The following is a 17,267-nucleotide window of genomic DNA, read 5'->3' as shown; positions in this document are numbered from 1 at the left end:
TTCATTAAAAAGTATCCAGTGTGGATGCTCCGGGAACAGGATTTTGCTCAAATGAGAACGGGTTTTTAGACGAAGGCTCTCTGAGGTCTATGTAATGATGGAATGATAACAAATGAGGTTAAACACTGAATATCTGGTTTGACCTTCCTTAAAAATTGATTATTTTTACATTGCTTCTGGGCAACCCCAGTTTCTCTCTGAGATGACCCTGTTTTTCTCAAAATCAGGTTATATTCGAGTTTGGGGAGGGTTTGTACTATTGGGATCAGAGCTGTTTGACTTGAAATGTCATCCCATTTTGAGGAAACATAGTGGGGCCACGTTAGGGCATCCCTGTGCAAATGTCACATTGTCAGAGTGTCTCCCCCTGGGATTAGAGTGGCCATGGTACTTCCCAGTCCTGTCTGGCTGGTCAGACAATGCCACTGCCTTCCCATAGCCAGGGCACTAACCTGGCCAGGGTCATGCTCCCCGAGATTTCATGCAATTTGATTCGTCACTAGCTCTCTGAATTTTAACATGCTAATTATTGGCTGATTGGTATGCAGCTCCTTGGACGTCACCTAATGATTTTCCAGAGCTCATATTCTTGGCAAATTTGCTTTTCCGATGTCTGGCAAATATGACAGCATTGAACAGGTGTGGCGATGGTGTGGGGTGTGTGTGTGTGTGTGTGTGTGTGTGTGTGTGTGTGGCCACAGAAGTGTAGGCTTCTGTATAGAGAGATCTTCTCATCTTACGAAAGCCCTAGGGTACAAATTAAGAAAAGGAAAAAAAAAAAGAACAAAAATAAACAAAATTAACCCTAACTTAAGAATTTTCAATTTTAGGGACCCCTGGCTGGCTCAGTTGGTGAAGTGTGTGGTTCTCAATCTTGGCCTATGAGTTCAAGTCCCATGTTGGGTGTAGAGATTACTTAGAAAATAAAAAAATCTTGGGATGCCTGAGTGGCTTAGTGTCTGACTCCTGCTTTTGGCTCAGGTCATGATCTCACAGTCTTGAGCCCTGCGTGAAGCTCTGTGCTGAGCATGGAGTCTGCCTGAGATTCTCTCCCTCCTTCTCCCTCTGCCCCTCCCCCACTTGCACTCGCATGCTCTCTTTCAAAAACAGATCTTTAATAAAAAAGAATTTTCAATTTTAATAGTAAAGCAAACTTACAATATTCCTTTATTTAGCAAATTTTATTGAGTGTGTGTTATGTGCCAGATACTGTTGTAGAGGATGTAGATTCAGTGCAGAACAAGATAGATGTTGTCTGTATCTTTGTTGAACTTAAGGTCTAGTGGAAAGACTTCCATATGTATTTTGACAGTATTGCTCAGCTTTCTAGGTGAATAACAAAACTAAGAATTATTCTAATCACCCCTCTGAACTCTAAATATATCAGTTTCACAGATTCTGAATTAGAAATTCTAATAGAGATACATACATACAAACTGAAATAAAACTTCTAGGAATATACCTGAGAAATGTCAAGTTTCTAGTGTCCTTGCTGCTGTTTCTTGTGAGTGTTTAAATCAGTATGCAGATTTACAAATAATTCCATGTGTTTAAAATATCCATTCATCATCAGGTCGTTTAACCAGGGCTATGTTTTCCAGCTGCCTGGTTTTCACCGATACATAGAAAAAGGTTTAAGAATCTTCTCTGAGTTGAAAATTGGCTATCATTTGAAAGGATGTTGCAATAATTTGTTGGCAGGCAGTAACAGCTCACTGAACGTAGCCTAAGAAGGAAAACAAGGGCCGATTTTATTCAGTGTCTTCATTCTTGTGTCTGGTCTTCATTCCCGACTGAAAAGACTTCTTTCCCAGATATGTAGGTAATTGTTAAAGACTTAAAGGTCAATAACCAATCCCTTCCTGTGGCAGTCAGGTCAGGCCAGGGCTGCAGAATGCGAACAATGAGGGGGAAATCCCTCAGTTCCTGGCCATGTTAAGGTGCAGTTGAATGGTTCCCAGACCTAGGTTTCAATTGGGAGATGATGAATTGCAAAGAAGGTTTCTCTATTTGAGAACAATGCTTGTTTAAATGCTGACTGGTTTTTCAGGGGGCTGGGAGCTAGGTCATGGAATGAGGGGCTTGGGGTTGGTGAAGACTATCTAGGTGGCTGTCCTCTGAAAAACCACCAAGATAAATCAGTGTATTAACTTGCCCATACTGCTCTGCTTCCGTTTTTGTGTCTTTTAGGAGCAGCTGAAGCCCAAACCTATTTGGATTGATCAAAAGCTAGTCTGTCTTGCAAGAGGTCATATGAGGGTCATATGAGGTCAGACAGAGTCTGTCTGCTCTAGAACAAAATGGGGATGAGCTAGGCCTGAGGGGAGTAGGAAGTGGCGTACCACATTGTAGCTGCAGGTAAACATGTCTTCATGGCCTAGAGAAGTTTAGGTCCTTGGATTTTTGGGTCAAGGCAAACGTGGGAAGGAGAGGACTACTTTGGGTGGGTATTCCTGACTTTTGTCCAGAGATGTGTACTTTGGGCATTGAAACCAGAGTTTCCTGATCCTGACCTGCTCCTGCTCTGGATACATAGACCTATGTGGAAAATGCTTGGGTGCCAGAGGTGTACACGAAGACTGTGGAATCCACGTGTACTTGTCTACTCCACAAGTGTTTACTGAAGGAGGATTTGGTGCAGGTATAGAATCTGGGGCTCACAATGCACGGGCAGGTGAGGTTGCTTTGAACAATAAAGGTCCTGGGTCTTGAAGAGTTTAGATGCAAATCAAGGTGATAAAACATACACGCAGGAGAAAGTAATAAGTTGAGGCAATCCCATGCATGCCTGTCACAAGAAATTACATGACCAGGATGAGCCCAAAGTTCTTTTGGAAGACCAGTCTCACCACTTGTCCCTTTTGACGTTCTGGGAACCTGTCGCACTGGTTACCCTCTCTTGCTCTTCTGCTTTTAGCCTCGTAGTCTCAACTGGATCTTCTCATCACCCTGACACTCAGGTTTTTCCCCGTTTATAAACTATACAAAGAAACTCTCATTGTCCTTTATCTACTTCCTGTTGGTATTTTCTCTCCTCTCCTTCACATCCAAACATGTCTACAATTTGTCCTTATTTGTCTTCATTTTAATTTCCACTTATTTCGTAACTAACTCCCAACTGAATTCTGTCTCAACTAGTCTAAGTTTTCACTGGGCTCCTCAGTGACCTTCACGCTGGGCATTTTTAGTATTTTTATCACTTGACCTTTCTGTGACACTTAATGGTTTCTGTTTTACTTCTCTGGCAACTATTCTCTCTCCTATATGGGCAGCATCCTCCTCAACACAGGTGTTAAATGTTGAAAGTCCTCAAGGATCAGATCTTCCCTTCCTACTTGGTACCGTCTCCCTGGACAGCCACATCCATACTCACATCACATTACTTACTACGCCTGGATAACTCACCATTCCCAAACCTCCTCTCTGAGTCACAGAGACACATATCCAACTCCCTACCTGGACATTTCTTTTAGATAGTTCTCAGGCACCTCAAATTCAATAATCCACAACCAAAGTGGTGATTTGGGCTTCAGATGAGAACCCTTGTGCAGTGGGATTCGTTCAGTGGTCTCGTCCAACCCCAGCTCTGCAAGGGAAACTGTCCTGAAGATTATAATATTCAAACACAGGTTTTTAAAATATGATTTCATAATTGACATCTAACTTTAACGTACCGTGATCAGAGAACTTTGATTGGTATCTGTTTTTTGATGTTTGCGAAGACTACCTTTGGGGCCTAACATGTGGTCCGTGTGGCTTATGCTCTACGTGTACTTGCAAAGAATGCCGTGGCAGGTTACATTTTCCACAGGTGGTCACACCAACACATCTATCCAGTCCCGTGTGCTCTTCTCGCTGAGCACTGACCAGTATTCCTCCTGCCAAGAGTTGGAGCCTTTCTTCTCTCTCCTTGAGTTTCCATGGGGGTTTGTGAGTGCCCTGTCACAAATGGTGTTAAATGTAAATGGTGTTCAAGTGACTTCCAAGCCTAGGCCATAAAGAATACAGCTTCTGCCTGACTCCCTCTCTGGGAACTCTTGCCCTTGGAACCCAGCCACCATGTTGGGGGACTCAAGGCACATGGAGAGGCCACATGTAGGTATTTCAGCTGACAGCCCCAGTGAAGGTCTCAGCTTTCTTTTGGTTCCTGTTTGCTTGGTGTATAGTTTTCTATACTTTTCCTTTCAGACTCTCTTTATGTTTTAGATGTGTTTCTTGTAAACATCATATAGCAAAGTTTAAAAATATCCATTTAAAAAATTTATTTTAACAGATGTACTTAGTCCATTTACTCTGATTAGTGACATATTTGAACTTATTTTAAATATTTCCTTTTGTATTTTCTATGCATTGTGCTTTCCTTTGCTTCTTGCTTGCTTCCATTCCAGTCTTCTGTAGAGAATTGGCTGAGTTTTCTGTTCACTATATTGTTCCCTTAGTTGGTTTGGACATTTCTATTCTTTTGATTACTCGTACATGTTTTAAAATTGTGAAATAGAGCATACATACAAAATAATTTTTGGAAGTGCGTATTTACAGTTGTTTATAGTTATTGTACTATATTATAATTATTATGGAAAATAATAAACTGAACATAGAGATACCTCTCTCCTGGCCAAGAAATAGAGCATTACCATATTCCAGAATCTTCCCCAATGCTTCTTATTATATCTCCTCCCTTGCCCTCAAGCTAAATGTAGCCTGAATTCTGTGTAAATCACTCTTTTGCTTTTCTTTATGGTTTTTGGCACTTTTGTTATATTCTAAAACAAGATATATGTATTTTTGTCATTTTGAACATGTTGTATATATGGAATAATATATTTAGTCTTCTATGACTTGCTTCTTTGTTTTATATCATATTTTTGAGAGACATAGATGTTGATGTGTGTAACTATTTCACTGATTTTTCCAAGCTGTATAATACCCTATTGTAAGACTGTAAAAATGTATGTATTCATTGTACTGTTGATAGATGTTTGGGTTGTTTTCAGGAGTTCTTGGCATTCTAGCAATGATGCTCTAAACATTCTTGTATGCATCTCTGTGAGCATCTATGCAAGGGTGTCTTTGGTTATATACATAGAGCAAGAAATGCTGGTTATCCTTAACAAGTTGGTCGGTAACTTTAATGCATATCTTTAACAATTTATCAGTATCTGTTTCTTCCTCATTCCCCTCACTTATTCCATATAATTATAGCCAACCATTCATTTCTCGTTATTTGCAAACCCTAAAAATTATTGTTGTTGGTTTTTTACAACCAAGGCTTAGTAATTATTATTCAATACCCATTATTTATTATTAAAGTAACTAGATTAACCATCATGCTTGCTAATTTCTTTGTTTACCATCGCTTTTTGATACTCATTCCTTCCATCTGGGTTCAATTCCTTTTTATTCAATTATGTCTTTTAGTATTTCTTTCAGCAAAAGTCCACTACTGTAAACAGAAAACAGTCTGTTTCCCCCCTGAAAAATGTCCTTATTTCTTTGTCATTCTTGCATGATAATTGGTTTAGCATGGCTATAGAATTTTTGTTGAACTTTTTTCCCCCTTAGTACTTTGAACATGTTATTCCGTTGTTGCCTTGCTTTTATTTTTGCTGATGACAAGTTGTTTTGCAAGGAGTCTGTTTTTTCTCTCTGATTGACTTTAAGACTTTCTATCTCTGGTGTTTTGTGGTTTCTTTCTGATGTATCTACCTGTGGATTTGCTTTTATTTATCTTGCTGAGGTCTTGGGGTGCTTTTTTTTCAAGAGGATTCATGTCTCATTCTCGAAAATTTACATTCATTTTCTTTTCATATTTGTCTTCTCCCTTTCTTTTGAACTTGACTATTTGGATATATATGTATTTAAATTATCATCATATTTTGTTTAGCATTTCTGTGTGTTTAAAATGGAAAGGCAGTTGTCAGACCAAAAATCTCTTATATTTTGCAAAATGCAATATTATACTATTTTATCTAGTCTTCTCCAAATTATGTTTCCCCCAAATCTATTGCAATCCATGTAATACAGGGGGAAGGGGAAATTTCTGATGTTGTCTCATAGAGGGTCTTTATCTCCTGCATTAATATTCCAAGATTTACATCACAGCCCAAGTTTGGTTATGTTCTTTAGTGGTCATGCATCAGTGGTATTAGGTTCTTTGGTAAGAGCTAATAATGCAGGTACTTAGGGCACTGAAGGAAAAGAGAAAGAACCATGGGAAAACCATGAATTACTTGGCCATTGCCAACTATTACACCTGTAGGGGATGTTGGGACCTAGCTGAGAATGACAGAAAGAGGCAATATTTCCATTATTTTTGACCACATGGAGTCATCATATGAGTAATGATGTACTGATATAGAATCAGCCCCTTGAAATGTTATTACTACAGTAGATCCCTGCTTATTGACTGAGGGTGCATTCTGACACCCCCAGTGGATGTCTGAGACTGTGAATACCAAACCCTGTATATACTATGTTTTTTTGGTATATAAGTTAGGCATAGTAAGAGATGAGCAACAGTTCTGATCTCCCTCAGAATATCTCATTGTGCTGTACTCACCCTTCCTGTGATGACGTGAGATGATAAGAGGCTGGTGAGATGCAGTGAAGTGAGGTGAATGACGTAGGCACCATGAGTGGCCTTAGGCTACTTTGACCTTCTGATAATTTGTCAGTAGCAGGATCATCTACTTCCAGACCACTGTTGACTGGTGGTAACTGAAAACACAGAAAGTGAAACCTCCAATAAGGGTGGACTGCCATATTGTTTAACAACTAGAACGTGGGCACCTAGGTGGCTCAGTTGGTTAAATGTCTGACTTTGGCCCAGGTCATGTTCTTGTGGTTCCCAAGTTCGAGCCCCACATTGGGTTCTCTGCTGTTAGCACCGAGCCTGCTTCAGATTCTCTGTTCCCCTCTTTCTGTGTCCCTTCCTTGCTTGTGCTGTCTCTCTCTCAAGAATAAAATAAACATTTAAGAAAAAAAACAAAACAAAACCATAATGTACCACACCTCTTGTCATGTGGACCCGTGTGTGCTCAGTATGTGGCATGGTTTAGTCACAGGAAGTTTAATTTAACAAGTCAGATTTTTATTTGAAATGTCAAGCGGGGTTTCCTCCGTTTGGGGGGCTTTTCTCTACCGTGAGAAAGGGGACTGCGCCTGTCAGCTTACATATTTGTACTCATGGGAACAAGTGGCGAGGTCTAGATTGAAAAGGCCATGCACCTTGTGTATATGGAACAGGCTTCCCCACATAAAACTTGGCAGAGAAATGGAAGTCGAGTGTGCAAGAAAGATGACAATGAAAGAAGTAAGCAAATAAAATTCCTGGTCAGACTGTGTGTGCTGCATAACGTTTAATTCCATTTTCATCTCTGCACTTTATAAACCATTCCCATTCTGTTGAGGAGTTCACAACCCAAAACACTGTAGGTCTGGCCGGTTTTTGTGATTCATTTCTGGGTAGATGTGTGCACTTGATGAGGGTGTCTTTTATTGGCCTCTTTGCGAGGGAGGTACAAGGCATGGGTTTTATCAGTGGCTTCTTTGGCCAGCACCACATACCATGGCATATGGAGATTCTACTTGGAGACTCGAAGAGAAAATGTTTGGTGTTTTACTCGCAGATAACTCACTACTTTCGTTTTTATCTTTTTGTAGCTTTGAAGCTCAGCAAAGGAGGAAAATCCATTGAGAACAGTCTGTAAAGGTAAGTGTATTTATTACATGGCCTTGACAAACATTGCCTTTACAACATTGATTTTTCTTTTATTCAGAGATTTAAACACTTGGATTAAAGATATAGCTGACAGGACAACTTCCTTAACCACCTGCTTGTCCTCCCTCTTAGGCAAAAGTGCTGAGCAATAGTTAGCAGAGAGCAGGAGGAAATAAAATGATGTGCTGAGGGTAGCCAAATGCAATTGTATGCTTGCTGACTTTTGCTTTCTTCTTAGCAGTTAAGACGTTCCACTGGAGCTAAGTTTACTAAGATTAATGCTAGATGGAAAAAGAATGCACTCGTACTGCTTCTAGTCGATGGTTAAATAAAACCAGCTGGCCAAATAAAGCATTTAAACTAAAATGCAGAGTGGCATTTGAATTGGGCTGGATGAAATTTATCACGCAAGTCAGTTGTGCAGTTGCGTGGAGGACCTAGTTTTGTAGGAAGGAGAAAGCCAGCCAGTTTGGTGTAGCTAATTTCATCCTGCCCAGTCTCTGTGGACCCTAAGTGAGTTACCGGAAATGAACTTCCAAGTGGGAAGCAATGGGAAAAGTACCTAACACCTTTCTGTGACACATTAAAATCGAGTTGGTTTTTTACATGGAAAAAATGTAATTGTTTCCTCTTTGCTAGGTATATTTATACGCATACCACTACATGGCATTGTTCTTTGATTCATTGTTTAATTTCTGTTCTGCATGAAGTATTTTAATTTAAAGAATTCATTCTGGGGAATTATAGGGCTGCAGTTTCATCAAGAGTCTTTGGTGGCCAGGGTGAAATATGCCATAATTTTCCATTTGTTTTCATCATCAATTATGTTTTTGACAATTTTAGGTTTTTTTCCTGTCGTTTTTATTACAGCAATCATGACCGTGACCACTTTAGTTAAAGTTGAAAAGCCATTTTGATTTACCTTGTATTTTAAGTTATTCCCAACTTTATGACAAATCTACTTCTGGGTCTGAGTTTTTAATATTTATTTTGAGGGTGAAGAAGAATTTTACAGGCAAATTGGAGAAAACTTCTCTTGAATGATCAAAACAAGCTATAAAAACACAGTTTTGAGGATTTGCTTTGGGATGACTAAACTCCAGCCCATGAAAGCTGGTTGGCCTGGACTTCTTCTGTAATGGCTTTCAGCCATATAACTCTGCCTATCTCTGGACCGTTGCACCACATCTTGATAGCTTCTTAGAAATAAATTCTCATCAATTTTTGGAATTGGTGATATTGTAGCAATCTTGAGAACCTTGCGATCTTTAGGTACAGTTATGGGGCTCACATTTCTCTTGGAGAGGGTTTTCACCCAGCACAGTCCATTTCCTCTGCTCTCAGCAAAAATCTGTTGTTAAATTGGTATTCTGGAGTCAGACATGGATTCAGTCCCGGTTTGGCCTTTATTAGCTATTGGACCATGGATGCATCATTTACCCGCTCTGTGTCTCACTTTCCTAGTTTGTGAAAAGGAGGTTATAATACTATTTTCCTCATAGGATGTTGCAGAGGGTAGATGGATTACTCTGTCCTGGCCCATGACAACTACTCAGTACATGTTAGTTGCAGCTGCTCTTCCTAATATTCCCATCATCGTCATTGTCATCAAATCAGCACCCTTCTGAATGTATTCATCAGACATTTTGACAAGTCTGTGCTTTTTGGATGCTTCAGGATGTTTCTGAAGAGCATGTCGTGCCTAGAGAAGGACCAATTCTGCCTTCTCTTTCGGAATCACACAAAAAGAGAGCTTTCAGGTTGTGTGAGACGTGAGACCTCTGGAAGTAAAATGTTGTCAGGTTGAAAGTTTGTAGGCGTCAGGGTAAACACTTTCTTTGGCTGTGTGTAGACAGTTACTAATTAATGTCGTCTTAAGAAATTAGTGATCTAACTGCTAGCTAGTTAGATTCTTAAGGAATTTTTGAAGGGAGTCTTGGTAAGTATAGAGGGACTTCTCTGTCCTTCCGCTTTCTTTCCCAGTATTTATGTGTTTCCCCTTCCTGACAGCACCTTTATTTCCTTTTAAGGTGATTTGATTAATGGAACTGTAACCAGGAGTCTACACTCAGCCTAGGGCTGGGGGCGTGATCACCAGCTTGGTTAGGTGGGTGCTCGTGTACAAGCACGAGCTTGAATCTTGAGCTGCGGCATTCTTCTCCTTTTTCCAAGTTGGCATTCTGCTCTGAAAATATCTACTCCACTCTGGGACCACCTTAGCTCTTCCCGTTCCCCAGTCTCCATGTCTGTCTCGGTGACTGATGGTTGCTAAGCCTTAGTTTCCAGTCTGCCTTGGATTTGCTGAGTCCCTAGTTTCCTTCCAATAATCCTCAAATTAGCCAACTGGCTTCTACTGCTTTGCAACTACAGAAGCCTAAACTGGTAGAGTAGCTTACACATCAGGGAGCTAGATTTGGAATAAATGGAGGATGTCTGGAGGTTTACAATTAAAATACCATTCATTACTTTCTTCCCTCATGGGCAAGTAACTGAACATTTTGCAGTAGGTCACAAAAGATGCAGAGTTCTCAATTAGTATTTCAAAAATGGGCTATTTTGCTGGACTTCCCACTACTCCTTTGTTTGGCACAAAGAAGTCACTTGTGGCTGCTTTTCTGAGCTCTCAAAGGATGTGTGTATACGCAGGGGTAGAGGTGGAAAGGGCAAGAGAAGCAGAGAGGTCTTCCCTCCAGTTTCTGGGGCCCTGATCTCTCTGTGGCAGGTGGCTTGTAAAGGGACTGTGATTTCCTTCTGCCTACTCCAGCCTCCCAAAACAAAACTTGTGAGATATTCTTCTGCTTTTCCCTGAGTTTTTATTCCTCTGTTGAACACTTTTCTTGCCCTACTGAACACCTTCTTTTCAGTGATGTGTAAAATGTGATTGAAAACTCAATTATTTTCGTCTCTGGCATTGCTTGTGGTTTCTTGACAACGGAATGGGCAAGTGGGCTCCATTTCCCCTGGTGTCTTGTTTGTTGACTGCTTCTGTGTTCTGTGCAGTGCCTAGAACAAAGTTGGTTGATGATTTTTTCCCCCCCACAGGAACATCAATTGTGCACTCCTCACTGTGAATAAGTAGCTTGCCAGCATTGTATGGGTGGAAAGAGCCCTAACTGAATCGTTAAGAGCTTGGGCTCTGCTCTTGGTAACTTTATGATTCCGGGCAAAATACCTAACTTTTCTTAAGGTCTTAACCTCACCTGTAAAATCAGGGTAAGCCTTGCCCTGTCTACCGCATAGAGCTGTTTTGAGGGATGACGTAAAGGCAACGTGTGTGAAAGTGCTTAGCCAGCTATCAAATGCTGCGTGACATCAGTGTGTTAGGTGATGATGATGATGCCACTTATATTTATTAAACACATTGAAAAATCAAGGGCTTTTTACTTTTTATTTGTTATTATTATTATTTTTTTAGAAGGCTGAGTAGAAAAGGGACTTAAATTTAAAACCAAAGATAAAACCAGGGGCACTTGGGTGGCTCAGTTGGTTGAGCACCTGACTTTGGCTCAGGTCATGATCTCAAGGTGTGTGAGTTTGAGCCCTGAGTCGAGCTCTGTGCCGACGGCTCAGAGCCTGGAGTCTGCTTCGGATTCTGTGTCTCCCTCTCTCTCTCTGCCCCTCCCCTGCTCGTGCTCTGTCTCTCTCTTTATCAAAAATAAATAAACTTCAAGAAAATAAAAAATAAAAACAGAACTCTGCCTACTGCTTGTGCTGGGTATTCTCTGTGCCTCCAGCTTCTTGCTCCTCTGAAAGGCTCTGTGCCCCAGGGGGCTAACCTCTGTTGTCAGCATTACCTGGGCTTCCTAGCTCTCCAGCTTTTTCTTGCATTAGCCCATGGAAGGCACTGGGTGAAAATCCAAGAATTCAAGGTTAGAATATTATTCCCTACCTTCCTTGCCACACTTTGGTTGGTAGTGACTATAACCCTCTAAGGAGGGCCACAGTTCCGGCCAAGGGCCCCTCTTCTGTGGCTAAAGCTCCCGCTGCTCTCTGGGAACTGCTCCTTCTCCTTGCCCCTTTAAGTCTGGGGTAGCGACAGTTTTGTTTTTGCTACCTGCACGGTACTAGACTGTCCCTTCTGGCTTCCCTTACCCTTTCCCACACCCTTTATTCCATTCACCTCAAACACCCCAGGTGAAGCTGCTGCCTCTTTCCTGATGTGACCTTGATGGCACAGAGGAACTTCTTTCTTTATATTTACATGTCTTTCTGCCATCCTCAGTTCAATTCAGCAAATGCCTTTTTAGAACTTCCAGTGCACCAGGGACATAGTAGGTGGTGACGGCACACTTTCAAGAACTGGATATTTTGGTGGTGCATTTGGAGGGATTATATCCATCAGTTTCTAAAAAGCAGGTTTGGGTCGACTGAAAAACCTTATGTTAACCCTAGTATGTGAAGACATATAATATTATACACATTATGAATTATCTTTTAAAATTCATTTTTATTTTTGTCAAAGCGGCTTATGTACATGGTTTGAATAAAACAGCACTAAAAAGCAAATATCGAAAAATGCAACACCTACCTCCTCCTGCGTTTCTCCCACCCTTCCAACTCCCACCCCCCAGTGGGCAACTTTCAGCTCTGGTACTTCCGGTGTTTATCTCTGTTTCCAAATAATGTGCTTATACTGTGTTTTCCTGCTGTATCAGTGTGAGCAATAGCTCTTTGACACTCCCCACCCTCACTGCTTCTGGTCCCCATAGCCTCTTAACATAATTCTTTCACAATTTTTGTTTAAATCAGTATGTAATACGTATCACATTGGTCTGGTTAGCACCGTTTTCTTTAACATGTGACTTTTGGTCTTCCTTGGAATTAAGATAAGCTTTCAAAATTTGCTTACTTTCCTAGGCATCTTCCTTATGAGGTGTGGCTAGTAACGGCATTTCCATTTTATAGTTGCATAAATTGAGGCTTAAGGTTGAAGTATTTTGCTCAGTCAGACAGCTCATAAGTGTCAGAATTGGGATTAGACTACAGCCAGTCTGTCTACAAAGCCTGCATTCTTTTTTTTTTTTTGTAATGCTTTTATTTATTTTTGAGAGAGAGAGAGAGAGAGAGAGAGAGAAAGAGACAGAGTACAAGCCTGGGAGGGGCAGAGAGAGAGAGGGAGACACAGAATCTGAAGCAGGCTACAGCCTCTGAGCTGTCAGCACAGAGCCCGACGCGGGGCTTGAACCCGTGAACTGTGAGATCTTGACCTGAGCCAAAGTCAGACCCTCACCAACTGAAACACCAGGCGCCCCTACACAGCCTGTATTCTTAATCATGACATGATTTGCAAGCACTGTCACTTCAGTTGTTATCCTAATGGCCATGTTAAAATAAAACAAAATGAAGACTTGAGGTCTCTCTTCAGATACAAAATCAGTAGATCTGAAATGGGGACCAGGAACCTGTCGTTTAAAAAGCTCCACAGATGATCCCATTGACAAGCAGGGTTTGAGAACTTTTCTTCTTAATGTCCTATCATTACTGTCATCACCATCCTCCCCATCATGGCCACCAGCAACATCACCACCGCCTCCATCAGCGGCCATGAATGACCGTCTTGTGCTCTCAGTGGCTAAGTAGAAATCCTGCTGTTGGTTAAAGCAGCTGCTTTCTGACCTCCTAGGTGAGATCATACTGGTAGGTGATTCGGGTAATGATTTATCAGGCCATTTTTAAGTTTGGCCAGTGCTTTTGGAGGAACTATGCCCCATAGAAGTGGACAGGTGTATTTTTTTCACCTCAGTTGGTAGTTACTTTATCTGGATTAAAAAAAAAAAAAAAAAAGGCAATGAGAACATTGTCTCTGTACTTAACCCTGACCTTAAACGGACTCATTTTTTTTTTTCCCTGAGTCCCCTAAAATGACTTCTGGAGGAAATAGAAAGCTCAAGGAAAAGAGAAACTTTGATGTCTTTGTTCTATTTGCTTTCCACCCCCCCCCAGCTTGTGGCATTTCTTGTTTATCAGGCAGGAGAGAAGCAGTAAAATTTGGCCTGGGGTTTTCTCATCCCTAGGTGTGAAATTATTTCAGAGCTATAATAATAATACTTTGCATTTCTATAGTCCTTTTATTTGAAGATCTAAAAGTATTCTGTTGGTGTTAATAGAGCTTCCCAGCACCCTCTGAAGTAGGTAAGTATTATTAGAGAAGATTTCCTCCAAGAACATTTTCACTTCATATCCCATGTGTGACTTGAAAATGCTTTTGTATTATTTGGGAATCTGAACCATTTAAAGTGCCATGCATATAGGGTACTTGGTTTCTTTATATGCAGTCTTCACTAATTCACAGCACATTGAGGTAAATACAGTCCATTTCCCACGAAGGGGTGTGGCATTATTTAGAGAGAATTAAAATAAAAGCATTCTCTTTTTGCCTTTTATTTGAATGCTTTTGAAGATATTCAGTAATGTCCACCAGCTATGGAACTGTCTATCTTACAATTAATTTTCCCTTTCTAAGGTAGCAGGACTTGCAGGAATATACTGAATAACTGGTGGGGATTGTCGGCAATGTGGTGTCCTTTGGGAGCTCATGACATGTCAAGCCAATTAAAAATACAAACCGACTTTGCATTCTGATTTAAAGGTTTAATTCTGAAAACTTGTTTTGAATGTTGCATGCCTGAATTTTAATCATGCATACATACATACCTCATTACATTTTCCCCCTCAAAATGTTGGGAAGTTCTATCTTGGTGGTGTTTGGGGTGTCTGCTCACTTAGTGTCATTGATGCAGAAGTGTTACACGTCTGCCATAGCACATGTCGGGGAGCAAGAATGCCCCGTTCTATTCAAGGACCTTCTGGCAAGACTAAGAATCAAATTGACATGAGACAGATTAACAAGAGGGAAACAAATTTAATTTTATCCATATGGAGAATCCACATAGACATGGAGATTCCAAAAACAGTCAGGCAAAATGAGGTATATGTATCATTCTGACTTGAGAAGGGCATGGGGGTCTGGGACTCAAAAGGGAAGAAATATAATTCACAGGAAGATGAAAAAGGGTAAATATGGGGTAAACAAATGTTTGCTGGGCCACTCAGACACAATGGGACACAGAAAGGACTTTGATGAAACAGGACTGACTTTGTTCCTGTCTACTAGGAAAAGAGCTTGTTGCAAATCCTCTGGGTTTCAATTGCCTTTTAAAAAAAATGTTTATTTATTTATTTTGAGAGATAGACAGAACAAGAGCTGGGGAGGGCCAGAGAGAGACAGGGAGAGAATCCCAAGCAAGCTCTGCACTGCCAGCTCACAGACCGACTTGGGCCTGATCTCCCGAACTGCGAGATCACGACCTGACCCGAAATCAGGAGCCAGCCAGGCACCCCTCGATTGCTTTTTAACTGAAAACACTCAGACTTGCCCTGAGAAGTCAGAACCCCCACCTTTTGCTACATAAATAACCGCTTTCATTCCGCTTCTGTAAAACTGCTTATGCGCCCCACCCTAGTCGGAAAGTCCCCAGCCGCTACGCAACCCGGGCCCCAAGTTGCATCAGCCGCTTCGCAACCCGGGCTCCAAGTTGCATCAGCCGAAAGAAACTTCATTTCCCAAGCTTCCCCGGGACGAAATTACCCACAACCCCAACCACCACCGAGCAGAGAGCCTATCGCCAGCCTGTATGCAAATGTAACTCAAAATGGTATAAAAGACCTGTAACCCCGTTTATCGAGGCTCTCCCGCTTTCCAACACTGGGGAGCCCTGGTGCACCAGTAAAGACTCTCTGCCGACGTCGGAGTGCCGTGTGGTTCTTTGCGCCAACTCTCATTCCATAGGGCTTAGGAGCTTGGCTCCTAACATTTGGTGCGTTGGCCGGGAATCGAGGGAAGGCAAGAGAACCCCGGCCCCGTCGGTGGATGACTCTCCGGCCCGGGCCACTGACGGACTGACTGAAGACAGACTTCTGTGCCTTTGTCTACACACAGGTATTGTGTTCTATGTTTTGTCTCTGAACTGTGAATTCTGAGGCCGGCCGGCCACCTCAGTAGGAGTGTTGAAGGAGGACAGACGTGTCCTGAACCTTCACACCCCAGCCCCGAGGGACGCCTCGGTGGTGTCTGTAGGGGAGAACTGACAAGTTCGTCAGACTCCCCAAATCCGTAGGCAGGCCTCCCCTGCCATCTGAATCTGAATACCTGGCCGCGGCTCCTTGGTTGTTGTCTAGTCTGTGTTGTCTGGTCTGTGTCGACATTGTAGTCATCTTTGTGTATGTGTGTGTAAGTGTGCTGGTGTGGACGCGTGGACAGGACAGGACGACACAGCCATGGGACAGACATTGACTACTCCTCTAACTTTGACTCTGACTCATTTCTCGGACGTCCAAGCAAGAGCTCACAATCTTTCCCTTGAGGTTCGGAAAGGTCGATGGCGAACTTATTGTTCATCAGAGTGGCCACCCTATCCGTAGGGTGGCCCCGGGATGGGACTTTTGACCTCTCTATTATATTACAGGTTAAGACGAAGGTAATGGATCCCGGACCACAAGGTCATCCAGATCAAGTAGCCTATATCCTCACTTGGGAGGATCTCATTCGGAATCCTCCGGCATGGATGAAACCCTTCCTCCCTTCCTACCCCCTATCTCAATCTACCCTTCTTCCCCTGAAAACCTCAAAAGACCGAGCCTCAACCCAAACTCCAGATCCGCCCACACCGGTTTTTCCCGATGAGTCCCAAAGGGACTCCCTCCTCCTAGACGCTTTGTCCTCGCCGCCCTACAACCCCCTCTTACAGCCTCCACCCTATAATCCGCCCCTGGCCCCCGCCTTGACCCCGGTGGCCCCTACTTCCCCTCCTGCCTCCAGTTCCTCCTCCCCCTCCTCTCCCGGTCCTGTGGCCGTGCGTCCGGGGCCCGAGCCGCGGCCCCGCCCCCGCTCCCCGCTGGCGATCCCGGCCCCCCTTTTGCCCTGTCGGGGCGGCTCGCGCCGAGGCCGAGTCGCGCGCGGGGCTGCGCCCCGGGGATGCGTGCCCCGGCGGCGGCCCGCGGGACGCCGCGGCGTCGCCCGCCGCTGCGCGTGCGGTGCCCCGTGCCGCGCGGTCCCGTGGGCCGTCGTGGGGGGTGGAGGTTGTGGATCCGGAGCGCCGTTGGTCTCGCCGCCTTGCCCCGGGCGGCGGCCGCGGCGGTCTGGCCGTGGCCCCCTCACCCGCCCGGACTGGGACTATGAAACGGCTCCAGGTAGGGAGAGTCTCCGAATCTATCGCCAGGCTCTGTTGGCGGGTCTCAAGGGGGCAGGGAAACGGCCCACCAATTTGGCCAAGGTAAGGACCATAATTCAAGGAAAAGAGGAGAGCTCCAACGGCTAGATGGGATTCAAACCTATGGGTTGCAGGAACTAGTTAGGGAGGCAGAAAAGGTATATAACAAGAGGGAAACTCCAGAAGAACAGGAGGCTAGGCTAGCAAAAGAGCAGGAAGCACAGGAGGAACGAAGAGATCGAAAGAGAGATAAACGTCTAACAAAAATCCTGGCAGCTGTAGTGACAGAAAATAGAACAGGAAAGTCAGGGGAAACGAAGAGGCGGCCCAAAATAGAA

The 17,267-nt window shown here is 43.1% G+C and overlaps 2 protein-coding genes across 8 annotated transcripts in view; both read left to right on the top strand.

Moving 5' to 3' along the window:
- FHIT (fragile histidine triad diadenosine triphosphatase) overlaps window positions 1-17,267 on the top strand; it is a 1,423,954-nt gene that overhangs the window by 30,880 nt on the left and 1,375,807 nt on the right. For all 7 annotated transcript variants that reach the window (XM_045053133.1, XM_045053131.1, XM_045053132.1 and 4 more), the window contains exon 2: window positions 7,663-7,711. The gene's annotated coding sequence lies outside the window, so the exon portion shown is untranslated. The remainder of the gene's footprint in view (window positions 1-7,662; window positions 7,712-17,267) is intronic.
- LOC123384110 (translation initiation factor IF-2-like) lies at window positions 606-17,253 on the top strand. The gene is made up of 3 exons (XM_045053127.1): window positions 606-611; window positions 4,917-4,918; window positions 16,186-17,253. Exon 3 carries the CDS (start codon window positions 16,201-16,203, stop codon window positions 17,035-17,037), a length of 837 nt encoding a protein of 278 aa, XP_044909062.1. The 5' UTR covers window positions 606-611; window positions 4,917-4,918; window positions 16,186-16,200; the 3' UTR covers window positions 17,038-17,253.

The sequence above is a fragment of the Felis catus genome, chromosome A2 (genome assembly GCF_018350175.1).
Source record: "Felis catus isolate Fca126 chromosome A2, F.catus_Fca126_mat1.0, whole genome shotgun sequence".
Lineage (NCBI taxonomy): Eukaryota > Metazoa > Chordata > Mammalia > Carnivora > Felidae > Felis > Felis catus.
The sequence above is the reverse complement of the archived record's forward strand: the minus strand, read 5'-3'. Positions and strand labels throughout refer to the sequence as shown.

Bases quoted from the DNA above. Each gene is read 5' to 3' on its own strand.
- LOC123384110 (XM_045053127.1), top strand. From the start codon at position 16,201: ATGGATCCCGGACCACAAGGTCATCCAGATCAAGTAGCCTATATCCTC.